The 26343-nt window shown below is 46.7% G+C and overlaps 1 protein-coding gene across 1 annotated transcript in view; it reads left to right on the top strand.

The window, feature by feature from the left end:
• Positions 1-26343, top strand: part of LOC138497282 (dynein axonemal heavy chain 5-like) — a 1499851-nt gene that overhangs the window by 114149 nt on the left and 1359359 nt on the right. The window contains exons 6-7 of the mRNA XM_069620634.1: positions 3648-3749; positions 15712-15783. Of these exons, the coding sequence (XP_069476735.1) occupies positions 3648-3749; positions 15712-15783 (174 nt within the window). The remainder of the gene's footprint in view (positions 1-3647; positions 3750-15711; positions 15784-26343) is intronic.

The following is a 26343-nucleotide window of genomic DNA, read 5'->3' as shown; positions in this document are numbered from 1 at the left end:
ACTCTCTCCCTTTCACCCATTAACGGTGGTACTAGATGGGAAGTACTCTTGGCATACTTCACATCCTCTAGGTGCATCATTAATGTCTATCACAACGGCACTATCATGGCCCAAGGCCCTCAAACTACCTTTCTCCTCTTTGACCGGCACATGCCCTCTCTCATTAACTTCCTCCCATTTCCTGCTACTCCCCTTCTCCTCCCTAACCTCTCCACCACCAATGTTAGTAATCCACGCCCCTGTACCCACTTCGGAAAACTTTTTAAGGTGATAATCTGCTTCACTTAGCTACTTTGAACGCTTGTTCTGCTGTCAAACACTCCTCTGACATCCATCTCCTTTGACCTCAACATCCTCACCCTTACCGAGACATGTTTCAATGCTGGCTCCATCACTCCTCTTGACACTTCCTGAGGGCTAAAAACTGCTCTCCAAACTCAGGCCCAACCAGCCCGGAGGTGGAGTGGCCCTGATTTTCCCAAAGTGGGCCCCTGCTTCTATCATACCTGCTCAATCCTACATCTCTTTTTGAATGCCTCGTCTGTAGGCTCAGTATTTTACCTGCGCTCTCACTACCATCTACAGAGCCCCTCGCCCTATCCCTCTCTTCCTCTCTTCCTCTCTGAATGGGCTATCTTCACCTCTTCACTCTTTACCTCCACTTCCAAAATCATCCTCGGTGGCTCGATTCATCTGTATCAGCCACTTCATGGTTCTGTGACCTGTGTGACTCCCCCTCGTACTATTCATCCTTCCAGACTGACCCACTCAGCCGGACACACCGTAGATGCCTTCATCTCTGGCGACATCACTATATCTAACCCGGTCACCACCCCCCTCTCCTGGACTGACCACTCTCTCCCCTCCTCCACTTGGGGCCACTCGGCCCTCTGTCCGAGCCGCCTTCCGCACTGCCAGCTTAGTCCGCCGTCATTCAACCAATGAAGCGAGTGTCGTCACTGCCTTTGCCTCCACTTTCATCCCACCTTCTTCCCCCGCTTCTGACTCTCCCTCTGACTCTATCCTAGCTAACCTTCACCTCTCCATCATGAACGCCCTTGACATTCTTGCCCGTGTCATGAGGATCCGCCTGAAGCCTGCCTCAAAGTGCAATGGATGGTACGACTCCCATCTAACTTCTCTGAAACCTAAGTGCAGAGTTGCTGAACGGAAGTGGCAGATTTCTGGTTCATCCTCCGACAAACTGGACTGCCGCCTGCTCAAAAGACAATATAGTTTTTCTATCCGCTCCAAGAAGAGGGCCCACATCCAAGCCTGCATCTCTGGAGCCACTAACAACACGGTTTAACTTTTCAAAATGTGCAAGGAACCCGCCAATCCAACTGCAGTCTCCACATGTCTTCTTCATTCCCAGTCTGTCTGCACCTCTTTGGCCTCCCATTTCACATCTAAAACTCAGGACATCCAGTCCTCACTGTCCACCACCCCCATCTCCACTTCCACTCCTGCTCCCTTGGCTCCCCTCCCTTCACTCTCTTCCCTCATGCCCATAGCACCTGATGAGATCTCTAAAGTTGTTCGCTCTATGAAGGTCTCATCTAACCAGGTGTTCTCCATCTCTTCTCGAGCCATTAAGGACAACATTTCCTCTTTCGCGCCAGCTCTTGGCTCCTTCACTACTGGCTCTTTCCCTCTATCCCTCAAGCACTCACTTGTGCACCCTCTCCTAAAAAAGCCATCTGCTGTCCCTTCTTGCCTGACTATCACCCTATCTACACCACCCCTTCCAGGTTAACCTCTTGGAGAAGTTGGTCCTTCCCCAATTGATCCTTAATACTGAACTTGTTGGTTGCCTCCATGACCATCAATCTGGATTCTGGGCATCCGTAGGCACGGAAACTGCTCTCCTGAACACTGATGATGACCTGCTTGAAATTCTTGACTCCAACTTGCCTGCTGTTCTCATTCTCCTCGACTGCTCCTCTGCGTTTGACACATTCAACCATTCTTTTATAAAACGGCTCACAGACCGGGCCCTGGATTGGCTGACCTCTTTGCTCACTAACCACCCTTCCCAGTTACAACTGGGCCCTTTCTCCTTCTCCACCTCACTCTCCACCTGCGGTGTCCCCCGAGGGCTATATCTATTCGCCATGGCTCTTTAATATCTAGCTTGCCCCTCACGCTCACCTCATCTTATCATTCGCTCCTCATTTACAGTGTTAAGCTGATGACACACAGCTTTCCTTCAAACTTCCCTCAACTACCTCCTGTTCCTCCTTTCTCATCCCTAATTGCCTGACCGCCGTCCAGGCATGGTGTGCAGCTAATGATCTGTCTTGATACCAGTAAGACGGAGATCCTTCTCCTTGAAACACCTGCACCCTGTTTCCCCTCCTACCCTCTGCCCACCCTCCTTGGGCCCTCTACCCTCACCATTCTGAGGGCCAAAAATTTTGCGGTCATCTTCGACTCTGCTCTCTTTCACCCCTGACATCTTCGACCTTGCCAAGAAGGTCCACTTTCAGCTTCACCTCCTCAGAGGCATTTTCCCTTTCCTCGCCTTTCCCCAGAAGCTCAACGTTTCCAGAGCTCTGGTCTTCTCCAGGCTGGACTACTGCAACAGCCTCTTCCTCAATCTCCCCCTTTCCTCCCCACACCCCTGTCAGCTAATCTAGAACAGGGCTGTAAGACTTATCCTTTGCCGCAAGCCCAGGGACCGTACATCTCCAGCCCTAAAATCTCTCCACTGGCTGCAAGTATCAAATTTAAGAACCTCTGCATCATCCAAAAGGCTTTCTGGGGCCTGGGACCACGAAATCTCCAACTTTGACTCCGTATATACTTCCCTGCTAGAACACTCTGCTCCTCTAACTCCATCTGTCTGCTTGTCCAACGCTTCTCCTTGTGGGGGATGGGGGCAGGAGATGATATCTCTCTCTTCAGCTTCTGCTTCTCTTCAGACTTAAGCCGGACCTCCTTAAGTTCTGGAAACCTCTCAAAACCCTGCTTTTCTCTACCGCTTACTCTTCCCTGCTAAACACCCCACTGCCGCTGAGACTGGCAGCCTGGTACCTCATGAATCTCGCAGGTTAGCAGGCCCTCTACCAAGTCAACACTAGCACCCAGCCCCCAGCACTGCTGTTGCGGGCCCCTGCCTGGTGACTGTGCATCCTTTCTTGGGACTCCTCTGCCCTAGTACTTAGCCAGTGGCCTCCTCCCTAGCTTCCCTTTGCACTTCCCTCGCGGCTCCCACCAGCACTTATCCATACCTTGCCCCCCACCCCTTCCCTAACTCCTGCACTTCTCTTCACTGCACTTGCACGTCCAAATGCCACAAGGCCTATTAGGACCACGATGGTATATTTACTGTTTTTGCCACTGTTATTTACTCCCATGGTACCTCCCAACTTTGCCTTGTGGTGCCTGGAAACACTATTCTGTTGTATAGGCGCCTAACAAATGCTCAATAAATAAATACAGGCCACTGAAGAAATTAGAGCCTTTGTTTTGTCATTGTACATTTCTCTGTAAGAGTTGTTTTTTATGACATGCATTCAAACCTTAACATGTAAAATGTTATATTGCTGTAACAAATGACCCCTCAGTTCACCAGGGGTAATGTGACATCATCTCGTATGTACAAAACATGATCTATTTAAAGACATTTTTATTTTCTCCAACAGCAACAAAAAGCAAATGCTCCTCCATGGTCTGATGCAGCCAGCACAAACACCAGCAATGTGCCAGTTCAAAAGAAGCTTTTCATAACCCTCGGCTCTGCTGATGTATGTATGTTCATAGCTTGTGTTGAATCTTTTGAGCTCATGGGTATGGTTCTGTAACTAGCATGTGCGCCTTACACGTTGAACATTTCCTGTAGTCAAACCTCTCTGGGCTACACACATTGCTCTTTGCCAAAGTTGTCCTAAACTGAGTTGCTTGAATAATTGTGGACTGTGGATAGTTCCTGACAATGAATGAGAAACTGCTGCCCCAAGCGGATCGTTTTACTATGCAGGGCTGTTCACTGCATTCCTTCCATTGCATTAAGACTCGTGTAGACTATCAGACAATGTTTGATAGCAGATCGGAATTCATGCAATTCAAACGGTTCATATCTTCGTCAAATCCCCCTCTGCTCGAACTGAACACGACGCTGGCTTGCCCCATTTCAAGAAGGCCCAGGCTGTCAAACTCCGGAAGACAATGCTCTGTATTAGGATGCCTTGCCTTAATAAAGATCCTAAAATCCTGTCTTTTCCCAGACCCTTAGACTTAAGGACATGGGATACATAACAGCAAGCGGATATACAACACCTATGAACCCAATTTCATACAAGTCCTTATAAAAAAGGACAGTTAGTTTAAATGGACTTATGAATAACTGGTACGAACTGCTCTATGCACTTGTTCCACGTAGACCCCATGTGCACATACATTAGCTGCAGAACCATGGTTCCTGACACAAGCATGACACTGACTGGTTTCCTTTGTCACTGAACATATCTCCCTCCTTTATCCAGGCCAAGGTATGTTGGTTCCCAAGGCCATATGTACAGCCAGAAAATGCTAGTTCACTTTGATGCCATAACAATTGTAAGAAGGGGCTATTTAAATCTTATATAGCTAAGAATATCTGTTCAGCTACATCCATAGCTCTGATCCTTGTGCAGAGTGCATCTCATGCACAGCACAGGGCACACAAAGAGGGAGAAGGAGGTGGAGAGAACCTCTCGTGATCCCGAGAAAGAGGAGGAGAAACGAGGGACTTGGCTGGGAAGGTGCACCCGGCATAGGGCATGGCGAAGAGGAGGAGGAGGAGGAGGAGGACGAAAAGATAGGTCTTGAAATGGAGAAGAAAGTCACACAAAGGAAGTAAGGTAGAAGGAGTGGGTGAAGAATGGCAGGTAACCTCACATGACACAAAGGAGAGGAGGGGAACTGCACTGGGTGGTGATGACGATGTGCAGATGAATGGGAGAAGGAGAAACGTGACCTGTATTATTATGAGGAGGAGGAGCAGGAGAAAAAAAAGAACCAAAAATCGGATGCTCGGGTTGGTTAGGAGGTGAAACATTGGGCACAGGGAGGAGGAGAAGAGGATGGAACTTGAGGCTAGGCACGGACATGGCCATTTTAATCACTTTTTGGGCTCGGGGGCAAAGACACCTTTCGGGGCCCCCTTCACCGAACCAAAGGAATGAATGGATCCAGAATATCTGGTTGCGATCATAACACATATCCTGATATGCTGCCTTGCAGTCATCAAAATCGCATGGGTACTACCTTTCAGTCCCCTAAGCCTATTCATTCTTGCTGTAATCCAAATGTTGATCAAGTAGCGTTTCTAACCTTAACAGTGCATAACTTGTGTTCTAGCATCAGTAGCAGCCACGAGGAAGGCATACCGGCCATAGCATAAATGCAGGACACAGTTTGCATGAAAAAGGTGCACATACTCCAAAATAGACAGAGGACAAAGATCAGCTGTCTCACTGAATGCAAACATGCTCAAGCAGGGGTACAGGAGACCAATTGGAAGCAAGGAGAAATAAAGCTACACATACCACAGCATAGATAGTGATGACGATTACAAGCTACCGGGAAGGTGTTCATATTCAGACAGACTGAGATTACAAGAGGGAAATTGTTTTCTCGTACTGTTGCTATTATAGAGCAAAGAAACAACCAGTTATAGTGTGCTATAGACCAATGCTCACTATTAGTATAGAGAAGCAACACTATAGCCAGTGTACCCAGGAGTAAGGCTTTTTTGAAGATCATGCATTGAGAACCAAATCACACTGAAGGGTGACAATTTTGAAAGGTTTATGGACTTGCACTATTGATAGGTTAGGCAATACAAGATTCAATGAGATGGCCAGGATCACACATCGGTTGAGCAGTGAAGCTGGGATTTGTGCCCACTCAGAAATGTATGCACGTTACCATTTTCCTTTCCAGTTATTACCATGAACCTAAATAATGCCATTGTAAGAACTGATTTGGAAAGCGCACAAATCACATAACACAATATGTCCATTTTTAAATGCAACCCGTTTTAGGCCTATCATGCAACGTGGGAATGATTCGAGATTCAATGTCTCCATCAAGGGAAGTACAGAAGTACCAGGGTAGTATTTTTGAGGTGATCTTAAAAGATGTCATCTGGGTTTCAATTTGTATATCAAAGCTTTAAATATGGCCAGAACACAGCTGAAACTGTTATTTATAAAAACATGCAGAACAATCTTTTAATTGTACAAAAGGTAACACTTTTTTGTGTCAAATGAGAAGACCTTAAAATATGCTTGCCCGAGGCCTGCGATATCTGGTCTGCTCTCTTATGACTAGAACCCTTTCCAATCAAATGGCCTACATAAAACCAATCAGGTAATGGGCTAAACAATGCCACCAGTATGTGAGAAGGCAAACCTTTCCACAGAATACAGAACAGTAATGTGAGTGATGTAAGGTTCGTCCAGGATCACTGCATCGTCTGCTCACAAAGCCAGGATAAAAGCATGAACGCTTTGGTTCCACAGTCTTGAACTTGGCTACCTAATCACCTCACAGACTAACACTTATGCCCCTCATTAGAGGTGGCTGCCTAGGGTTTACAAGTCTCTATCTGAACAATTTCTAGACCTTCACCATACTAATGCTATGTTAGTTTTTTATTGCAACCGCTATCTGATGCAGGCACATTGCTGATAATATCACCTGTTGTGCTACAAAACAAAGTACATTAAGATGCAGGTTTATCAACTTCAGACATAGGATAGGCTGGGCCGACCTTGCTGTAATTTGCTATTCATAATCTTGCATATAAACAAAAACATTAATTACAGAAATCTAACACACTGAGCTATCTTGTGATCCATTGCAGCAGTTACATTTTTCAATATGCATTTCAACTTTGGTTATTGCACATGATCAAGTTCAGCCCCACAGACAGGTGAGCATGTGCTACAATACTTGTGCCGTAATTAACGCTGAAACTATGTATACTACAGTGAACACAAAGTACTTATCAACAACAGAGGGGCAATAGTTTGTCTTTAGAGCCTCAGCAGCACTCCATAAACCGCACACCATAAAATATCCTGACGTGTGCTATTAAGTTTGGTAAACAATGTGAACTGACTTTTAAGATCAGACAGCATTGTGGGCTCCCTCCAAGGTGGGGCTCTGGGGGAAGTGTCCCTTTTGTCCTCCCATAAAAACGTCTCTGGGCATGGACAAAGCCTGGTGAGGGGGGTTTGGAGGGGTGAATTGCGGCACACACAAATACATAGATGTCACTGGTGCTGCCACTTTGCTTAAGGCTCCCCATCATGCACCCTCTTCACGCCGCACAGTCTGCGCACCCACTGCAGGCCAGGGGCCAGATAAGACTCAACCAGGCCACACCCGGCTTGCTCGGCATTTGTTATGCTACCAGAAATTAGTACCAATGTAATAAGACCACGATATGCACCTAAAATAAAGTGTCTGCTTACTTCTTGTTAATTGTGCTGCTTTTATAGGCATGGCTTCTTTTATCTGTGCCCTAAACAAAAGATGTATACTTTGCTTCTTTCTTAACATAATGCATACAAAAATTACCCAATGGAAATCCAAAAAGGTAAAACTTACATTGAAAAGTATTGTAAACAGTAATAATTTAGAACAATAAGAACGTTGAAATAACTCAATTAGCCTTCAATAATAAAAATATATGTATGTGCAACACTTGGTAATGTGTTTTATTGAAATTTAAATATCCTGTGAAAACTGTCATGTCACCTACTGCACTGAGTGTATCCATAAACAACTATGTATTACCATATAGTAGGGTTTTATTATCACACTGGAGAAAAACACACGGTACCTCGTGCAATTCTCCTTTCATGTCGACAGCAACTGAATATGTAATCTGTAATATCACTTTCAAAACAATGCCCCCCTTTGCCCTATCACTTACTTTACCCTGTAGACTGACTGGGATTTATAGTTTAATATGGATTTCATGCCCGAGCGGGGGCGGGTGCGGACACGGCCGGTAGCAGCCCGCCAGCTTGAGCCATGGTAGCCCAAGCGAAGCAAGGTCCTACGCAAGGGATGTGGGCCGTTACCGGACATGGCATCCTCACCCCCACTGGGGCGTGAAAAAGCCATTTGCACCCTGTCTCTTATCTGCGGTGCAAATGGTTTCTTTTGTTCCTCGGGAGATTTGCGGTGCTTGCGCAGCCAATCTCCTGGGTGGGGCGGTGGGGGCGAAGAAAAAAAGATGCCCGCCACCACAGGGAAAAGAGACTAAGGCCCTTTTCCATTTTATGGCAGCAGCCGGGATCGGAAGGAGAGCAGGGAACTGAGCTCAAAACTCCAGTCTCGCAGGTATTTTGGGAGGGGGTGGGGAAGGGGTATGGTTGGTTTTGAGGGTTCCATAGGACTCTGTTGTATGGGAACCACTGAAACACTGGAACCATTGCTAACAGTGCAGGTGCTTCAGGGAATGATCTGCTGGTAGGGGCCTGAACTACCAGCAGGACAGGCCTGCTGGTAGTCCACTACACCTATCTGCAGACTCAGAGTATGCCGGTCTGGAAAAGGTGCCAGTAACCGTTGTTAATGGCACCTTTTTCTAGACTGGCATGCTTGTAATGAGGGTCCTAGTGAAACAGAATGCATGCCAAATATACAGTTCGGAAGGATAAGGGAGCAGGACATCAGATAACCTGATGGAGGTGTGAGAAGCCGGGAATGAGACAGGGACCTAGAGAACTCATAGTTTTGGCTGTAAACCTTTACTAAAAAATCAAAAGGGTTGGGGGAAATGCTTTACTATCCCTATCCTAGGCAGTATTTTCCTATCTCAACCAAAAAGTAAGGGGTCCGTCCGTTGTCAAGATGTGCAAAGTAAAAACACGTCCTGTGTCCGAAATCCTATTCTGGCCCTCGTACTCTAAGGTGCAAAGGATATTCTCTCTGGATCTCAAGATTCACAAATGTTACAATTCAACGAAAGATATAACTCTACCTCTTGGCGCACACAAAGTTCTCGGGGGAAATAGTTCCCTTCCCCAGGTAAGTTCAAAACAAAGAATCACATTTCAAATAGTTCAAGATCCTAGGGCATGCGACTTCCTAAGGATTCTCCTTTAATTTAACACTCAAATAATTCGGCCTATTATATTCTTCTGTCGGGACTTCCTTCCAGTCTTTTACACATTTATCTTCACGTGGTGACTCTCCTGCCAGGACTTTCATATCATATCCTAATTAAAAGTCTTTTTTACCCATGAAATTATACCAGCCCAATGTTGGCAGATCATTTATCAAATGGTTCTCTCCTTCATAGTTAGGGCTTTTGCCCCTCTTTCAAGTAAGTTCGCCTTTATTTCATTTTCTTTCTGTCCCTTTAAGATATGGGTTCAATGACCCGTTTGTGGAATAGCTTATGGTTCTTTTAGATTCTTCACATATTTCATTTCGCTCACTCGTGGTTTAACATTTATAGTTATTTGCTCCTTCACATATTGGTTTACTGATTCCTACTTTGGAGCAGTGCACATTTTAAGGAAACCTGGGAACCCTCTCTGCCTCCCTTGGATTAGCGGGTGCTCCAAGTGTCTCTCGCGCCTCTCTGCGTCTGTTCTTGCTGATTGTGGGTTCGGCGTGCAACCTGTCCTCTGCTGGGCCTCTGCCGTGACGGTCTTCAGTTTCTGCTGCCTTTCCCTGTCGGGCAGCGTGTCCTCTGCACTCCAGCTCCTCCTCCTGCTGGACCGATTAGCTTCGGAAGCATTTCCCACAGTGTCTCCTCCTCGGATGTTCCAGCTGGTGCTTGTACACGTAACCGCTCAGTTCAGAGTCTGCAGCTCTCACATTGCTGTCGGCGGTGTGGTCTGTCAGTCTGTTTAAAAAGTTTCCAATGACTGTGCTGCAGTGTAGGCTTCCCAGCCTTTGTGACCTTTACTGTTCTTTGTCTCTTCCTTGTCTCAGTAGTTGATGGATGATTCTTCGTGTTTTTGAGGATGCTGTTATGGGATTATTTCAGGAGTAATAATTACTGCTTCCTGCCTCTTCTTCGTCTCAGTAAAGAATGTATTGCTCTGGTTATCATGTCTGGGAATTTTAATACTGGATTCAGTACATGGATGAGGACGAGTGGTGCAATAAGCCATTAAGGCCTGTGGAATGGGGGGCCATCCCCAAGAGGGAACAGGGAGTATGTGACTGTTCCCAATGGCTTCCTCCCCTTCTACCTGAGGGTCGCCTCCTCCCAGATGGTTCTCCCTCATATAGCCGCCCGAGGGTCAGGATCAGGTAGAGGCTGCCATCCCCTGACCACATAGGTAGTGACTACCTCAAGGAGTGAGGACATCATTAGATTCATCACAAAGGCGAATGAAGAATCTCTCTATGTAAGATTGGATGGGAGAGTGGACTAAATGATGAGAAAAGGCAAGCAAGTAACAAATCAATGGAACTGTGAACAAATAGACAAATGAGAAATAGTAACATAGGCTATTCCAATCTTGTTGAAAAGAAGAGAGAACAGGGCTTCAATGAGTGAATTCACAGGGCGAAAACCAAAACATCTTTCAAGTGGGAGAACAGACTTGCAGGGAAAAGACGAACCAAGCAAATTAGTCGGGGAAGGAACACACAAGCATTACTGAGAGAGAAGGTGGAAGTAACACTAAATAATGGGGTAAGTAAAAACAAGAACATCATCCACTTACTGACAAGTTCCGCCTTTCCAGCTGAAAGTGCAAAATACACGGAGCAGTTAGATGCTCGCTGGGCCAATACATGCTCTCTGTGATGTTTTTTTCAAACAATGAGTGCATTGTGACCACTGTCCCTTGGAGTGAAGGGAACTTGGTGCAGGTGCAATTTCAAGCATTCCCTTCTGGGACTCCTCCTCTTTTTGTTCGTAGCTGTGCACGAGCATGCTCAAAACAGACCTCCTAACATGCATGAAATGGACCAGGTGTAACTAATTGTGTACACCATCTTTGCCTGGCATGGTAAGAGTAGACCCAGATCGATATACATGACCCAACCATTAAAAATATTGTGCAGAAACGTTGCTGTTAAATAAACGGGCCGTAGCGTATATCACTCATTATCTCTAGTGCACCAACTATGCAGTACAGAATAACAGACTGGTGACAACCTGTACATTTTGGGAATCATGGGCAATGAAGTAAAACGTCCCTACTTCCGTATAGCCCTTAGACTACCAGATAATACTTTTTTTTCTAAAAATATGTGCATGCAGCCTCCAGGAATACGGTGCTACTACAATGCTGTTTATCTTGGTTCCATTTCTTTAGCCTCAACGTTGGAGGGTGGTCCAATTTTTTTTTTTTTTTTTTTTACTGCCTTTGAGTGGCCTCCAATGGGTGGAATTGTGCTGTTATTGGGAGCCAGGGTGTTTCACCTCCTGAACTCCCCATGTCCTACGCCTCTGCCACATCTTAGCCTCTGTGTCTGCTTACCCCTGCCCAAACTCTTGTATAATCTACCCCCTTCTCCCATCCCTGCCGCAAAAATCCAAAATACTTGCTCCCTCACGTCCTTGTTCTAAGCCACTCACTGGCCTCCTCCTCTCAGTGTGGTCTTCTCTAGACAGCTTTACTTGGGTGGTCTCTTTAAGAGAAACCCCGGAAAACGCAGTTGAAAGATCATAAACCATTATAATACCTTTTATGACTGGAATAATATGCATACATATGAAATGGCATCTTCGCTTTCAAGATCTCAAACCTCTTTCATTGCTGTGTGCCAGGGCTGTCAATAGATGTGATGAGTCCCGGGGCAAAACATTTGGTGAGGTCCCCTTTTGATGTTACGCACTGGGCCAGCTGCAGCACCTTTGCAAACAGGGGACTCGAGAAATCGCCCCTTCAGTTTGTGTGCAGGAACCTAAATATGTTTTATTACTACAACTGCAAATCACCTACAGCAAAGTTAGATTTTTCTACTGAAGAAAGGTTTTATGCCAGACTAACCTTTGTATCATAGGCATAAACATATACAGGATAGCATGACGGCATGTGGAGCCTGATGCCAGCATTAAGGAGCACCCTGTCCCTGTGTGCGAATTAAAACACACATCATACGCAGTGACAGATGTATCATGTACAGTGGAGGCTGGTGAATTTCTGAACTGAAGAGGCTTAAATGTTTGTGCCAATTATGCAGGATCGGCAGAGCACAGTGAGGGTGCCCAAACCAAACAAGGGTTATTTGAGGGGGTTTCTCACTCAAAAGAAAATGTTTAAAACACTGGGTTACAATTATGCATTTTACAGCTCTTTCTTTGTAAAATTGGGTAGAAATCCATAGTTTGCAATTGGTTTTGTTTGGAAGCACATGGAAAAACCCAATAGTTGCAAGTCACCAACGGTGCACAGGAACATTTTCCAATACATTTCATGCCGCCGTTGCACACAACATATACTAGTATAAAGATATATTCATGCTGGCTGTTCCCATGTGGTCCATGCAGGCTGCACCAATATATGCCATTATTACCATGTACGCCGTCCCAGCCAGTAAATATGCCATGCCACAGAAAGTATGTCCAGGCTGACTCTGCATCATACGTGTTATTACTGGCTCGATTGGCCTAAATTCAATGTGGGTCAATTTAGCCAAGTATTATGTTTGCTTTAACTATGATGCACAGTCCTGTGCAACATGGGTAAAGCAAAATAAGCATTGCCAATCCTAACAGTTCGGGCTTTCATGTAGGCATTGTAAAGGCACTGCTGTATTGGTATTAACTGGCCATTGATGGTAGCAGGTGCAAACTGGTTTGAATATCTGAGCATCTAATGGCAGTGTCTGGCAAATGCCTAATACTTATGCACAAGCCAAAACTGTTGGCTTTGCCAATGTTTTTTTTATTTACAGGACTTCATTGAAAGACACGTAGGGTGCAACACATTTGAGCGGATCAGGCTCTAGCCCCCTACCAAAATGTTGGGTTTTGTTGACTCGATCTGGCTACTTGGGCAGAGCCAGCCCCAGGCTAGGGAGGGCTGAAGCCCTCCCACTTTGAGGCAGAAGGCCTCTCTCAAAGTGTCACCAGCCCGTATCTCTCGTTATGGAGTGGCAGCAGCATCAAACATGCAGAGTACAAATGCCTATCCATGCGATATCAACAAACTAACTTTGATAAAGCCAAAGTCTTGACTTCAGGTCTCAGCTTTTAGGTGGCCCACCTCCCAGAGATTAGCATAGCATTATGAAATTAAAGAGCCTCTGAATTGGGGTGAAAGGTATGACTAGTAGCCCAAGGGAAGGTGAAATTGCTATTCCGCTTTCTAGCTGGACTCAGGGTGTTGGGAGGGAAGTGGAGCATGGCTGGTTGAAGATGTCAGGGCTGGTGGGGGCCCATTTCTTTGCGATGTTTGTGGGGCACCCCAGGCCTTACAAATTGGAAAAATAGGCCAAGGCACCTGTGGAGTGCTTAAATCAATAATTAAGTCAAAATAATACAGTGAGGTGGTTAAAAGCTGCAGATTTTCTGTAGATGCCTGTGTCATGAGACTGCCAACATGGGGGCAGCTGCTTGGGGGCCCATTTCAACTACAAAAGCTGAAAGACCCAGACACCATCCCTCAGTGGGGAGACTGACAGCGCAATGGGTTTATTGGCCCCACATTGGCCCCACTCACTATCCACTTTCAAAACTGTCATCCAGCCCCTGCCGGGCTGACCAACAGAGCTGTGGCCAGATGGAACAAGACACAGACATTAAACGGGCCCTGGGCTTCGCTGTTAAAAGGCCCTAAAATTACTAACGTGAAACATTTCACTGTTAGCACCTGCATTAATATGCATACATTTTTAGGCAATTGAAATCGTGATGTGGAATTGGCACTTGCATGCCAGGGGAGTGATTGGAAGGGAAGTGGTAACATGAGACATCTAATTTTCACAGCATTCCTTAAGTGTGACGTTTCACAAATGAGGGCGAGAGTTAGCTGCTTGTAACATTGAAGCTTCATCGGAATAGTCTCATTAGAATGTGGAAAGATATTAGATGTGCCCACACAAGAAAGTTTGCCCCTCCACCACATGGCTCTGAAGTTAGCATCCATCCCAACATTTGAAGTGTTAGTCCCACTCCGTCGCCCCCTGAAAATTTAGCCTAGGTGCACCTCTGATGCCATGACCCCACCCCTTAATTAAGTGGCTCACAGGTCTGCAAAATTTAGGGGTGGGGGCTGGCACACACACACAACACTTTCACCCATGCATTCATCCACCAGTCACACAACTCCTTGCGTGCACGCATACATAAAACAAAACACAGCATTGACACCAACATAAATACCAACGCACACATTCATGCATATACATACTCAATTAATTTAAATAAACATATATACACATTTAAATTAAAATAAAAAACACTTACCTTACCTCCATGCACCCTTGAAAAGCCTCTGCGCAGCCACGGGGGACTGGATGGCCCTCACTGCGACACGTAGACATGGTGCCTGACAGGAGAGAACTCCTCTCCTATTAGTCAGCGTGTTTACGCTGAGTAACGTGAGCATACTGACTGACAGGAGAGGAGTCCTCAATTGCCATTCAGCATGTCCACGTTTTCAGCTCAATGGCGGGAGGCAGCAAAGCTCACTTCTGAGCCCTGCTGTCTCCCATTATTTTGCTGTTTGTTGCAGAGCCAAACGGCTTCGCAACAAACAGCAAAATCATTTCAGGGGCAGAGAGGAGATGGCACAGTCCTGCGTGTGAATAATGGACACGGGTGGACTGTCCTGCCTTCTACTTAGGAGAGGGGGCTGCGAGGCCCCCTGCAAGCATGAGGCCCGGGACAATTTGCCCCTCCTGCCCCCCCTCGTGATGGCCCTGCTGTGTGCTCTCAAAACCTAGTCTACTATCCAAATTTATACTTATTTTAATAAATGACCTTTGTAATAACCTTTTTGACAAAAAGAAAACCTTTTTTAATGTTACTTATTTTTGAAAAATAATTCATCGAATTAAACATCCATATCCATCAGACAGCTTGGTATTCGCTCTCCCTCTTGCAGAAAATCGACCCCCCCTTCCCTCCAGACAGCTTTAGAATCCACCGTTCAAGCACTGGTCCTAACTCACCCGGAAGGGGGCAATGCCCTCCTCAAAGGCCTCCTGTCATTCTCCCATGTGCCCTTGCGAAGTGTCCTACATGCGGCCGCAATCATCAACAAGGGTCTACGCCAATACATTCACATCACCCCGTCCAAAATCTACTTTCGCTGGCTCCCACTGCATACACACGAATCACTTTCAAGTCTTGCTGCATCATCTCTAAGGCAGTTGCCCTCATATCATCCAACTATCTCTCAGAGAAGCTCAGCATCTCCAGTGGACAGCGCCCCTCCAGAAGCCAGGACACGTGCAGACTTGAAATCCGTCACTGCAAAAAGAAAAGGACCAGAAAACGAGCCTTCTCTGCATATGCCCCAAGACTGTAGAGCCTCCTCCCCGTCAGCATCAGACTTGCCCCGCCACCCTGTATAGCTGTACCTCTCCTCTGTGCCCCCTATATTCTACCCCATGCTTTATATTTGTTCTGTTACCTCTGTAAAGCGCTATGTTTATCTGTATTGTTGTATAGCTCTGTAAAGCGCTCTGTTGCTTCTCGAAGCTAGGTCCACGCTCCATAAATACCATAATATTATCATTAAGTTCAGGAATGGTATCATTTTGGTTAATATTTGTCATGTTTTACAGGGATTGACTGGAACCTGCTTGTTTTTCCTGAGAACTACAGAGAAAGCAATTACAACCGCCAATGTCTTCCAGGTGAGTCTTCCAGTTATTCACTATCAGTCTTGTAACTTTAGCTACAAGTGAATATTTTCACAATTACATGTCTCCCCATACAACAAATGTTTATCTAACTGCCAATTCTACATTGCATATTCTCTGCATTAATGCATTATGTAATCGGAGAGCATATCTTTCTATGAACGATTCCTAGGATTTGGAAGTAGAAGAGGCCATTTGAGGCAAGTCACAGACGCCACTGAGCCACCAAGTAGCCATCACTGGAAGTTCACCACCAGTTCAGAGCCACACGAGCAAAGCCTTGTGGATATGCAAATTATCCCAAATGCAAGCTTTTATCTCCAGAAAGTTGTCTTTGGCTTACGGGGCAGTGCTATTTTATTTAGAGCATCTTCATTCCAGGACAGACAGTTCTGAAGCCTTTATGCAACTGCATGCCAGTTTCACCCTTTTTAGGGTTCAGCAATGCAGTATAGTCCACCTCCAGTTCAGGGTTTGTAGACTGGTAAGGAGGGATTTTGATGACTTCTGCAACTGACCTATAAAATCCCCACCTGTAGAGGTCTACCTGAACCCAAGTATGTAAATTATCTTTCTGCCTAGCTGCCTGTCTACCTAGTACCCACGCAACACGCACATGCCACAACCATCCTAACATGCCATTCATTAAGGTAAATAAACGGAAGATCGTACAAATCACAGGAGGCAATTGTGTGCCACACGTTTGCTCAGTGTATGGAAAATATGTAGATGGTGGTTGGACCAAATGGATCTGAGCATAGTCTGAGAGTGGACCTGTGTAGTGCATTCATGCCCCTTAGACATATGTAGAAGTAGGGCTTGTCAAAACTGCATGCTGGGGGCTCTTTGGGCGTTTGCAGCAGGAACAGGCAGGAGGGCCAGCAAGCAGAAATAAAGTACCTGTATTCATACACTTTGTACCAGGTTGCTCTTCCTATTTAATTTAATTGACGGTAGCAGTGCACCCACTGGCCATCTTCGGACATACCAGCTGAAGTACCAACTAGCAATCTCGGAACACTAACTCATCACCTACCCAACATTCACTGAGCTGCCAGTCATTCACAATCCCCAACATTCTCACATCAAGAAAGGATGGCCAGCACGCCATCTATAACTCACAACAAGACATAAGACGACTCCTACCCTTTGTAAACATTAAAAGAGACAAAAGGATGTATGCTTTGTGCGTGTACATTCATTCCAGTTGGAGCGCTTGGCAGGAGAACAATCTGCTATGGAGTGAGACGGTCATTTTTACATAGCGTGCTAGTCAGCATTGGGAGTAGGGGCTGGGTAGGCCCGGTGCTGATACTAACATAAAGGAACATCCTAAATGTGCAGATACACCTTACTTTGTGATCGGCAAATCTGTGCCGGCAAAGAGATCAAACAATGGCCAGACGGGCCAATATTCTCATGTGTGTGTGCAATGCTAAGTGCATGCACACAAGCTCATGCTCTGACAAGGGACATTTTTTTTTTAAAACTTTTATTTTTGTTGACAGAGGCATATAGCATTCACAGACAGCAGAGCAATCACAAAACAAATTTGGTACATTTGTAGATAACCACAAGGGCATACAAACATCACTAGGACAACAGTGGTTAAGTAACGAAATATCACGGAGCTTCAAGTTCTCAAACAGTTGCTGAAGAGGGCTGGGGGCCAGGTGACATTTAAGCTATTCAAGTAGCTGTTGAAGGCGGAACATATATTTTGGGGATGAGAGCGGACTGGGAGCATACCCAGGAACTCTTCCTCACAATTCCGGGACCACGTGAGTAATTTTAACCATTTCTGGAATGAGGCGGGGTGGGGCCCTTCCAATTCTGCAAGACACATTTCTTGGCTACTACACAACTCATGTTCAGGAACTTAACAATGTCTTTAGCCCCCCCGGACTGCCACACCCCAAACAGAACCCCCATCGGGTCAGGATCAACAGCAGAATCAGTGATTACAGACAGCGTTTCCATGATCTTACCCCAGAATGTGGCTAGTTCTGGGCAATCTCAGAACATGTGTAAATGACCCGCATCCTCTGCGCCGCAGCGAGGGCAGAGCGTGTAAACCTGGAGATCCTGTGCGGGTGTAATACAGCCTGTTTAGCAATTTATATTGTATGGTGCGGTAGCGGACATTTAGGGACACCCTGTTGGTATGAGAGCACATCAACTCCCAGTATTGATCACTGAGTTCCAACTCCAGCTCGGATGCCCATTCGTCCCGGACCTTGGATGGCTGGGGGGAGGCAGTGGTCAGTAAAAGCTTGTATAGTGAAGAAACCACCCCACGGGCGCCATTCGAGTTGACGATGTAGGCAATCCCAGGGGAGTGCTGGGGTTCATCGGGAAAGTCAGGCCATGCATTTCGGAAAGCAGCACAGAGTCTGTAGAACTGCAAAAGTTCCAGAGCGGAACCTGAGTGACCTGGCCTCCACGTCTGCGGTGTTATAAACTGCCCCTCCGGATAGAAGTCAGTGAGGGCACGGTATTCCAGGGCCTCCCATTGTCGCACCAGGGCGGTATCATGTGTGGGTTCCAACCCGGGAAAGTTCCAGGCGGGGAGCCACTTGTAGTACGGGTATTGTTCGGCACAAGTTTTGATCATCTGACCCCAGGCTTGCACCGTGGTTTGAACTGGGCCAATAGGCGAATCCGGTTCGTATTGCCGGTTTAGAATCAAGGACATTACGTTGGTGCCTGCCAGAGCCTCCAGTTTGACGTGAGGACGGGGTGGGGGCCCAGGATACCAGTAAGATGCGAACTGTGCCTGTGATGCGGTCCAATATCGTGGCATATCTGGGGTGGTGAAGCCCCCTCTATCGTAGGGTAGTGTCATGTCTGACCACTTCTTACGCACCATGCCGAGTGCCATAAGAATTGGGCGAACAGCTTGTGCAGGTTCGCAAAGTATCTCCTACCTGGCCAGACGGGGACATTACTGAATATGTATAGCAACTTGGGGAGCAAAATCATCTTTACCAGCGAGAGTCTTCCGGCTAGCGATAGTGGAAGGGTGCGCCAGCGCGTAATTTTGGCCTTAGCCTTCTCTGCCACAGCCCGGTAGTTGTCTGCTAGTAGCGAGTCTTTGGTCAGGGACACCTGGACTCCCAGGTACTTGATCCCATTTGGGGACGAGCGGAGCGGGTACTCAGTGGTGGGTTGTAGCGTGGAGCTGGTAAGGGGGAAGATCTCGGATTTAGTATAGTTTATGGTGAACCTGTAGTATGTGCCTATACGGGTGATATCGCGTAAGATTGGGTCTAGATGAACTGCTGGGTCTCTTAAGAAAAGTAACACATCATCTGCGTAGAGCGAGATAATCTCAGGGGAGTCTGGGAGTCTTTCAACCGTATCCCCTTGCGTGCGTGCCACCACCTGACATAGTCAGTCATTGGCTCTATAGCCAAGGCGAACAGGATCGGGGAAAATGGGCATCCCTGTCGGGTGCCTCTAAAGAGAGGGAGCAGCCCGGACGTCTGGGAATTAGTTAACCCGAACCCTGGCCACAGAGGAAGTGTACAGCAACTTAATATATGCAATCATATTAGGCCCTATACCCATAGTCTCCAACACCAACCAAACATACTTCCAAGACACCATGTCGAACGCCTTCTGGGCATCCAGTGTGACCGCAACTGCGCTCGCACCTTGGTCAATGCGCGACATGACATTAAGCAGCCTTCTAATGTTGTGGGATGTTGATCTTCCAGGTACAAGCCCGACCGGTCGTGGTGGACCATGTACGACATGACCGGGAGGAAGCGGTTGGCAATTAATTTGGCGAAGATTTTGGTCTCCAAATTCATTAGCGAGAGGGGCCTGTATGATCCGCACTCGTCAGTGGGTTTACCGGGTTTGAGTAAGACCGTGATGACGGCCTCACGCAGTGTTGGGGGAAGGGTGCCCAGCTGGAGTGACTCGTTCCAAACTTCAAGCAGTTTGGGGGCCAGAATGGCCACGTGCTCCTGATAGAACTCTGCTGTCAGCCCGTCGGGACCAGGTGCTTTTCCTTTGGGGAATTTGGATATAGCCTCGACTATTTCGTCCAACAGGATGGGGGGGTCCAGTTGGTCTCTGGTTGAGGGGGAGACGGTAGTCATGGGGATCTGCTCGAGGAGATCCCGCATATGGGGCTTACTATGCTCGGGGGGGGGGTTGAGAATAAAGTTCTGAGTAGAAGTCTGTGAAGACTTCCAAGATTTGCTGGTCGGACCATCGTTTCGACCCCAGGTTGTCCTTGATGCAAGTAATCCGAGTTTGGCCCCACTCACCCCTAGCCAATGCAGCCAGCGTCCTGCCGGGTCTATCCCCCTCTCCATATTTATGGGCCACCTGTGGGCGGCTGAAGTATTGAACCTCCCTGGTGGCCTGTTCATTAAAGAATTGAAGTTCTTTGCTAATCTGGGAGAGGGTGGCTGGGTCGACGGATGAAGGGTGAGCACTCTCTAGTTCGCGCAATTTAGCTTCAGAGCGTGCACGGGCCGCTCTGATGGTTTTGAGGACTCCCGCCTCCCTTGACATGGTCATTCCCCTGATGGAGACTTTGAAAGCCTCCCAACGGACCCCCAAGGAGGTGGACTGGGGTGTATTAAGCTCAAAATAGGACTGGATGTCGGAAACAATGTCAGCCGTAAAATACTATATCCTGTAGGGCTAAGGACTTAAAACACCATGTATTAATGGTAGGGGCAGGCACCCCTAATTCTAGGGATATCCGGATCGGCGAATGGTCTGATAGGGTACGCGACAATATCTGAGTTTCCACCACCCTCCCCAGCAATGCACTGGACAGAAAGAACATATCAATTCTGGAGGAGTTATCATGCACAGAGGAGTAGTGGGTGTATTCACGCGTCTGTGGATGCTATGCCCGCCATGCGTCTCGAATGTCAAGTGTTGTGCTGTGTACTAGGAGTCTACGCGCCTCGCTGGAAAGCGGTCTGGGGGCTGTGCCTGTTCAGTCCAGTGTGCTGTCTAATATAAAATGCATGCCCCCCACCAGATGATCTGCACCCCCACATAGCCCAGCAATATGGATACCACCTGGTCGAAAAAGTCGGGAGAGTCCACATTAGGGCCATAAGTATTCACTAGTAAGTATTCCCTGTTAGCTATTGCGCAATGTAGAATAATATATCTCCCCTCTCTGACAAGGGAAATTAACATGGAACCGCCTCCAGTGGCAGGATGCTCATCGTGTGTACTTTACTCATGTTAGCACTGCCCTGCATTACTGCAAATACATCTCTGCTTAAATTGCCAATTATGCTCATGTTATGACCACCCCGCCAGAAGCCTTCACTATTGCACTTAAGCGTGCCACACATGTTAAACTAGCCTAAACTCTGTGCGCCTGACGGCCGCCAACTTTGTTAAAGAATGAACGCTATCCCTCGGCATAACCACTGCTACACTGCTATATTATTGCTTATAATGCCTGCATCTATCCATGCTTAATCCGCCCTTTATATTGATGTCAGAACCACCTCATACTATTGTTGATATATCGTTGTTTACTATGCTCATGGCACGTCCACTTTGCCAGTTACCTTCACTATTATAGATAGCCTTGCAGCCTGCATTTCACTATTACACTGCCTAACACTTTTCCACCATTGACTTAAGTGCTTATTAGTTACAACTTGCCGATTACTTGCTTGACCGAGCCATCCTCGACCTTGCACCTACTCGACCACAGACCCCAGCCCTCACTAGTCAATGGCCATTCACTAGTCACTAACCAGCTACCTGCCTCCCGATGACCACTCTAAGGAGAGCAACGCTGGCCATGGCAACAATCCTCCCACTACTCCACAACTTCCCACCACGGAATTGTACCAACAAGACTCTTCCACGCTACCCTGAACTCCTATCGCCAGTAGATTGGATAAAGAGATTCGCCTGCCCGCCTACACCACTCACTCCATGCCCTACACCTCTAAGAAACGCTTGCTTAGGCTCACGCCTCCTCAACATACCCACTACTACTAATTTGGACACAGCCTGCCCTACACTTCTGAGGAATACTAGACTCTGCTATCGCACCAGCCAGAGGCATAAGTCTACTACATTGATTACCAAACAGCCCAAGAATCACTCACTGAAGACAACGCACATCAAACCTTCAGCGAATCAGGACTGTACAACCTCCCATAACCAACTACCTACAAGTGTCATCCCAATTCCCACCTCTATTAAGGGTGCACTCATCAATGCATGCTCACTGATAGCCCACGCCACCGATGTTGCTGACCTTATCCTGGCCAATCACCGAATCATGGCTCCACCAAGCAGCTGGGCCCACATTAGCTCTAGCCATTCCCAACAACTACAACATCAGAGGAGGAGACAGAAAAACCGGAGTTGGTTGGGTAGTCGCGCTCATTGCCAAATCCAACCTCAACTTCAGAGAAGTAACTAACACCACTTTCCCTTCAGTTGAACTCCTTTCCATCAAACTTCCACTAGCTAACACCCAAACCATTCTCCTACACATTATATATAGACCTCCAGGCGCCCTTTCAACCTTCGAAGAGGATATCTCTCTCTTGCTCACCACTAACACCAAACCCAAATCACAAATCATCATCATGGGTGACTTCAATCTGGGACTTAATGACCCAATGACAGCCATGTCACCTCTCTCAATGATACCATCACTCACTTAGGCCTAAACCAACACCTCAACAAACCTACACATACTAAAGGAAGATCTCCAACTGGAGAAAAGCACCCTCCCCAACCACTAAAGCTAAATTCTCATTGGCAGCCTCCGCCTACAAATCCGCTATCTTAAGTGCTAAAAAAGAGATTTCTAACTTGAGAATACAAAATAACTATTCTTGATTCTAAGAGAGCTTGAATCACCACTACCACCCACTGAGGACTGCATCAAGGATAAAGCCTGGTGCAATAATATCCAACTAGCCCTATCTAACAATATTGCCCTCCTACAAGCTAAAATAGAGTCTAAAAAAGCCACCCTCTCTGCTAACGACCACCATAGCAGCAACAAGAGTACTACCATTCCCAACTGCCCCCTTTTCCACTTCTCCCCAGTCACTGAGGATGAAGTTGTAAAGATAATCTCCACACTCAAACCTTCTAATTGCAAAGGTGACCAATGTCCGGCCTCAGTTATTAAGGATGGAGCCAAAGAACTAGCACCTTTTTATCACCTCTCTGATCAACTCCTACTTTAAGAACTCAGTTGTTCCAAACAATCTCAAAGAAGCCTAGGTCCTGCCCCTTCTTAAAAACCCCAGTCTAGACCCTAACACTCCCACGAATTACAGACCCATCAAGACAGTACCTTTTCTTCTCAAAATTCTAGATAGTGGCTTACCTCCAAATACAACAACATTTGGAAGACAATAACCTTCTAGGTCTGCGACAATCCGGCTTTAGACCCAGTCATGGGACTGAAACAGCCCTCCTGGACCTAAAAATCCAAATGGACGAAGCCAAAGACAAGGGCAATCTGGCCATTTTGCACCTGTTGGATTTATCCGCTGCCTTTGACCTGGTTGACCAGCAGATCCTCACACAACACCTCTCTTCGGCTGCCGCATTCTCCCAGAATGCCACCAAATGGATTCAGTCATTTCTGTCTGATAGGTCGACTAGGGTCTTCGTCCCCTCAGCTGCTGCTGACCCTGTCCCAATCCATTGTGGAGTCCCCCAAGGCTCTTGCATTTCTCCCACACTTTACAACATCTTCACTAAGCTTCTCTTTGACCGTCTTGATGATCTGGGTGTCAGCTACACAAATTACGCAGACAACACCCAGGTCCTCATCACACTCACTGGGCGCTATGATGAAGACGTTGCTAAACTCAATGACATTTACCTAGCAATTCAAGCTTGGATGGCCAGACATAGCCTCTGTCTTAACAATGACAAGACCGAACTGCTCATCGTAGGCTCGCAGGCACGCCTCAACAAATTGGACACCAGATACCAATCCTTCATCATAGATGGCAACATTATAAAAGTCTCTAAAGAGGTCAAAACACCAGGTGTGTACCTTGATTCCACCCTATCACTGAAACAACAAATAAATGCCACAGTCTCATCTACCACCTACACCAACAAACTTATTAATGCCTGTAGGCCATTCTTATCCACCACAAGCTGTCTAACCTTATCCAGGGCATTAATATTATCCAAGTTAGACTCGGCACCACCACCAAAAATCTGAACAGACTCCATATCTTGCAAAATAACACCCTTAGATGCGCTCTCAAACTCCCACGCAAAGCTAACATCTCCACGGCCAGCAAAGAAGCCCACTGGCTCCCTATCCGAGACAGAATCAAACTAAGATCCCTTGTAATCACACACAAATGCCTGTCTCTTATCTGACAAATTCGCCAGACATACTTCATCCAGACCTACCAGAACACTGTACCTGCACCAACTGCAGATTCCCAAATTCAACCTAAAAACGGCAGGAGGTTCTAGCTTCCCAGTTCTGGCCGCTCAATGTTGGAACACTCTCCCTCTGTCAGAGCGGAAACCTCCTTCTGGCCCACCAGAGCCATGGTGAAAACATGGCTTTCTGTCTAATTTACTACTAACCACCTGCTCACTGATCACATCTCTGCAGATCCCCACTGCACATACTAGCCCATAAATGATCCGGACCACCCTGTAACCTGGTCCTATACTGTCCATTGCACTCGTATCCTGTCACATACTGTAATATTCTATGTACCTTTGAATGTATGCACTTTTGTCACGAAACGATATGTAACCATGTGGTCCACAAGTTTTTTGCGCCCAGCTACTTGAGGGTTTGGCCGCGTACTACAAATAAACAATCAATCAATATAGGTTTCTGAGTCCGGTGTCAGGATGTAACATCACCTCTATTTCCAGCGCACTCACCATCTCCCACATTTGCAAATGAACAAATGTAGCAGATGTGCACGTCCACTGTGCATTAGAATCCGTGCATTGGGAGTTGTTTTTTTGCACGTGTGTGCAAATTGCATCAGTACCTGCATTTTTACACTGTAAATCTCCACCTCCGCGTTTTGCTGAGGTTATTAAGTTATTGGAATTTCATCTGCAATATTTACTTCACAAAGGGTTACACAGTTCGCTTCGGAGGAGGTGAAGAACTTTACAGTTATTATCAATAAAGGAGTCTCGTTAACTAATATTAGTGTGAGACCCCTTTCACCCTGATCTATCACTTCACCTCACTGGGCACTGTGGGCACTACAGACCGACGTGGAACGCTAGAAATCTAAAGCATGAACTGTAGGACATGTTGCCTTAGTTATCATAGAAAACACCCGACACCTCTTTGAGTTCAGTAATCCGTAACACCTCGTGAGATTCCCTCCAGGGAATAGTCTGAGACAAGCCAGACATGTATGCGCTCTTTATCTAGGGTTCTGCAACCTGTGGCTCTCCATATGTTTTGGACAGCAACTCCCATGATCCCTCAGCTTTTGATTATAACTGGACCCAAAGGTAGACAGCTGGAAACCAGATTCCCCACCATGTACCACACGAAACATTGAGTGTTGGCAATAAAAAGTCTGTGGGATTTTATTGCACATCATTATGTGGTAATAAAACAATCATAATCATACTAACCAATAAACATAATGTGTACTTTTGGGCACGCGGTCCTGAGGTTTCGCCCTCTGGCCTGTGCCGCCACATCTGGATGTGTTGCCAGCTTTCGGGGTTCACCCAAAAGTTGCTACTGACATCCCCTTGCTGCCAGATTGTCCACTATTTCCCTGTGGAAATGCTCCATTCCCGTCACTGATAAGTTTGTACTGTCTTTGTGGAAAAGCTTCTGGTTGGCTAGGGATATCACGTTGTGCTTGACTAAGCCAAAACCCCTGGTTGCCAGGATGAAACTAAATAGAGGGATAGAGAAATTCTGCGCAATGTCTATGGCTTTGAATGAGTTTGCCCCCACCCATTTTTTACTGGGAAGGATGGCTGAATAAAAAATGTCTGTCCTTCCCATTGTGGGCTATGCCGGCTAAAGAGGCGCATATGTCTTCCAATAGATTTCTGCTCCCCATTGAGACTAGGTCATTGCCCCCTGTATATAAAGCAGGAATTCTGGGGTGTCCCTGTATGCCACCGGATCTGCCAGTTTTTCATGGATGTCTGGCCACAGTAGCCCCTGTAGCTCCACCATGAAGTGATGGTATTTTTAAATGTTCCCTCCTTCGTTTCCTTAGCCCATCTCCCTGTTCTGAACACGAATGAGTGCCCTATTATCCAGGCTGATTTGAGTGGGGCGTCTTGACAAAAACGGTTTATATTAGTTCCGGTCTTATGTACGTTTTGAAACATTCCGACTTCAAACCCCCTATGTTTTTTTACATGCTGGGCCGCCAAACCCCCCTTGCCATGCAGTTGTCTCTGCGCCAATTTTAAATTAATAGGTCCCGAACTCCTTAGGTTCCCAACCTGCCTTGCAAATGACCATCAGTATTCCTTAGAACTGAAAGTGACTCAAGGCAGATGTGTCCCTGTGGATCAGGAACCTGCCTCCCACTAGCGGCCGCT

The sequence above is a fragment of the Ambystoma mexicanum genome, chromosome 5q (assembly GCF_040938575.1).
Source record: "Ambystoma mexicanum isolate Mex_15411 chromosome 5q, UKY_AmexF1_1, whole genome shotgun sequence".
NCBI classification, from domain to species: domain Eukaryota; kingdom Metazoa; phylum Chordata; class Amphibia; order Caudata; family Ambystomatidae; genus Ambystoma; species Ambystoma mexicanum.
The sequence above is the reverse complement of the archived record's forward strand: the minus strand, read 5'-3'. Positions and strand labels throughout refer to the sequence as shown.